General features: G+C 39.5%; 1 protein-coding gene across 1 annotated transcript in view; it reads left to right on the forward strand.

Annotated features, from left to right (window-relative positions):
* LOC107657842 (A disintegrin and metalloproteinase with thrombospondin motifs 16-like) overlaps positions 1-1903 on the forward strand; it is a 76418-nt gene extending 74515 nt beyond the window's left edge. The window contains exon 24 of the mRNA XM_016446115.1: positions 872-1903. Coding sequence (XP_016301601.1) covers positions 872-987 — 116 coding nt within the window. The 3' untranslated portion in view covers positions 988-1903. The remainder of the gene's footprint in view (positions 1-871) is intronic.
* Positions 1904-2808: the final 905 nt, after the last annotated feature.

Here is a 2808-nt window from a genome sequence, read left to right on the forward strand (position 1 = left end):
CCAATGGGAAACAAGACACATGACTAGGACAACCAATCAGAACATGACACATACACAAGGCAGAGATACATGAGGGCAAGGGAAGCATGACACTAACAGGGTGAAACAATTACAAAATAAAAGACATGAAAACATGAACATGAAACAAAACACAAACACAAAACCCCACATTACAACAATGTATTTTTGACTATTGCTACAAATATCCCTGTGCTACTTAAAACTGATTTTGTGCTCCAGGGTTACACACACACACATATGTGGATCATGTATGTGACCCTGGACCACAAAACCAGTCTTAAGTCGCTTGGGTATATTTTTTAGCAATGGCAAAAAATACATTGTATGGGTCAAAATTATCGATTTTTTTCAAAACCTTAATTGAAGAATAAATGCCTTGGCAATTAAGCTAAAAATAATTACTAGGCCTATAAGTACTAAAATTGCTAAAACTGTAATGAAAATGAATTACATCTAAATAGAAATAAAAAAAAATGTGTTTGTCTGTTTGTTTGTGATTTACAAATCGGTTGAAATGAAATGATCAAAATGTACAAAGACCATGCTGGTAACACTTTGATTTAGGGACCAGTTCTCACTGTTCTAACTATTTGCTTATTAGCATGCATATTACTATTTGGCTGTTTATTTGTAACTATAAAGCACATAGTAATGCCTTATTCTGCATGACCATATTTTAGATCCTTTAATTCTTAAACCCCATACAACTACCTTACTAACTATTAGTAAGCCACAAATTAGGAGTTTAGGTAAAAGCCATAGTGAATAGTTAGTTAATAGTGAGAACTGGTCCCCAAGTTAAAGTGTGACAGACATGCATCCCATGCTTCTGTGTAATTTCTCTGTGCAGATGTGGTCTGTAAGGATCATTTCAGCTGGTGTTATCTGGTGCCGCAGCATGACGTTTGCAACCACAAGTTCTACGGGAAGCAATGCTGCAAGTCCTGCTTGCACACGAACCCGTGAGAACCTCTCGAGATGTTTGACTTCTGAGCCCTGGATGGAGCGGAGCCATGCCCTCGTACTGAACACAAAGACATTATTAAAGACTCGGAGCGGCTTGTTTGTCTGGAGAATGGCACGGCCGGTTCCGGCGAGACTGTCATCGACGAAGCCCTCTGGAGGCGACAGCATGTCAGCGAGGGTGCAAAGACTCCTTTCATTGTGTTTCACAGAGCTCTGCCTCCGGATATAGGCTAGACTGAATCCATGTGTCCAGATGCATGGACACGTGTTGTGTTTTTCCATGAACATGCCTCATAATATCATCATAAACGGGATTAATGCATCTCATTGTGGAGAATATGGCGTCATGTAGTAGAGCTACAGTCATTTTTGGTGCTATATGTTGATATTAACAGCAGCCGATAAGCTGTTGCATAACAGGGGTTTTAAATTAACATGACGCTTTTGTATGATTGATATTAATTCTCTTATTTATTAACAATACTGCAGTATGCCAGAATGCTATTCTGCTGTAACATACGGCTTTTATGTTCCTGTTCAACTTCAGGTATAGTTGCACGATTGGTTATTTTTGTATGTTTAATCATGCCTTCACAGTAGCCTACTGTTACGTGTTTGGGTTTCATTATTTTGGAGGAAAACAAAATGCCAGTTAAACTAGTTTGATGAACTGTAAGAAGTGTCACATTTAACAAAGTCAGCTCAGATCAAATCTGTCTTTGGTCTGATGGAGAGATGCGGCACATGTGGGTTTTGAAGAGAGCTGCGTCACACAAATGACTTCCATCATTTACAGTATTTGCATTTGTTGCACAGCAGCAGGAGATGAATGTAATCGCTCGTCCACAGCGAGTGTTATTCTGAAGAGTGGACGCAGGATTTGTTATAAATGGCAGTTCTTATTAAACGTGACGCGTGTCACATTGCCATCACATTACAGGCTGTGTTGTCTTTCTCTCTTGGCCGTAGGAAGCAGATATGATCTGGCTTCGCTAACGCTGAGTCAGAGCTTTTTTTTGTTCTTCATGCGCTATTGTTTCCAGATGGAGTCAGACGAGGCCACTGGAGCGCGTTCAGGAATAAATATGACGGCTTCTTCTAACGCACAGCTTTGTGTGTGAAGACTTTAACAGAAAACACATACATCACTTCATGTTCAAGACTTAAACCATGTTTTGTTAGAGTCTTTTGAAAGTTTAGATGAATGTTCTTGAAGCAATTCTGTATGTGGTGCTGGTGAGGCAAGAACAAGTGCTGCTATCGCAAGCAATAAACCAGATGAAAATGATCCAATACTTACACTGAATGATTACACGATGGTCTTCATTGTTGCTGTGATGCTGTATTGATCAAATCATCAGCATCAGCTCTGTCTGACTCTGCAGTAATGGTGGAAAGTCCTTACAAAACACAAATATTCAATCTCCGTGTTTACACCCTTAATGAAACTGTATTTAAAGGAATAGTTGAAAATGAGGCCATCCGAGATGTGTATGAGTTTGTTTCTTCATCAGGTTTGTAGAAATGTAGCATTGCATCAGTGTCTCAGCAATGGATGCTCTGCAGTGAATGGGTGCCGTCAGAATGAGAGTCCAAACAGCTGATAAAAACATCACAATAATCCACAAGTAATCCACACCACTCCAGTCCATCAGTTAACATCTGGAGAAGACAAAAGCTGCATGTTTGTAAGAAACAAATCCATCAAGACGTTTTTAATTTTAAACCATCGTTTCCGGCAAAAATACAAGTCCATAATCCATAATAATGCTTCCTCCAGTGAGAAAGTGGTCTGGTCTGAATCAAGAGAGAAATCTGCAC

The sequence above is a fragment of the Sinocyclocheilus anshuiensis genome, unplaced genomic scaffold (assembly GCF_001515605.1).
Source record: "Sinocyclocheilus anshuiensis isolate Anshui unplaced genomic scaffold, SAMN03320099.WGS_v1.1 scaffold303, whole genome shotgun sequence".
Taxonomy (NCBI): Eukaryota; Metazoa; Chordata; class Actinopteri; order Cypriniformes; family Cyprinidae; genus Sinocyclocheilus; species Sinocyclocheilus anshuiensis.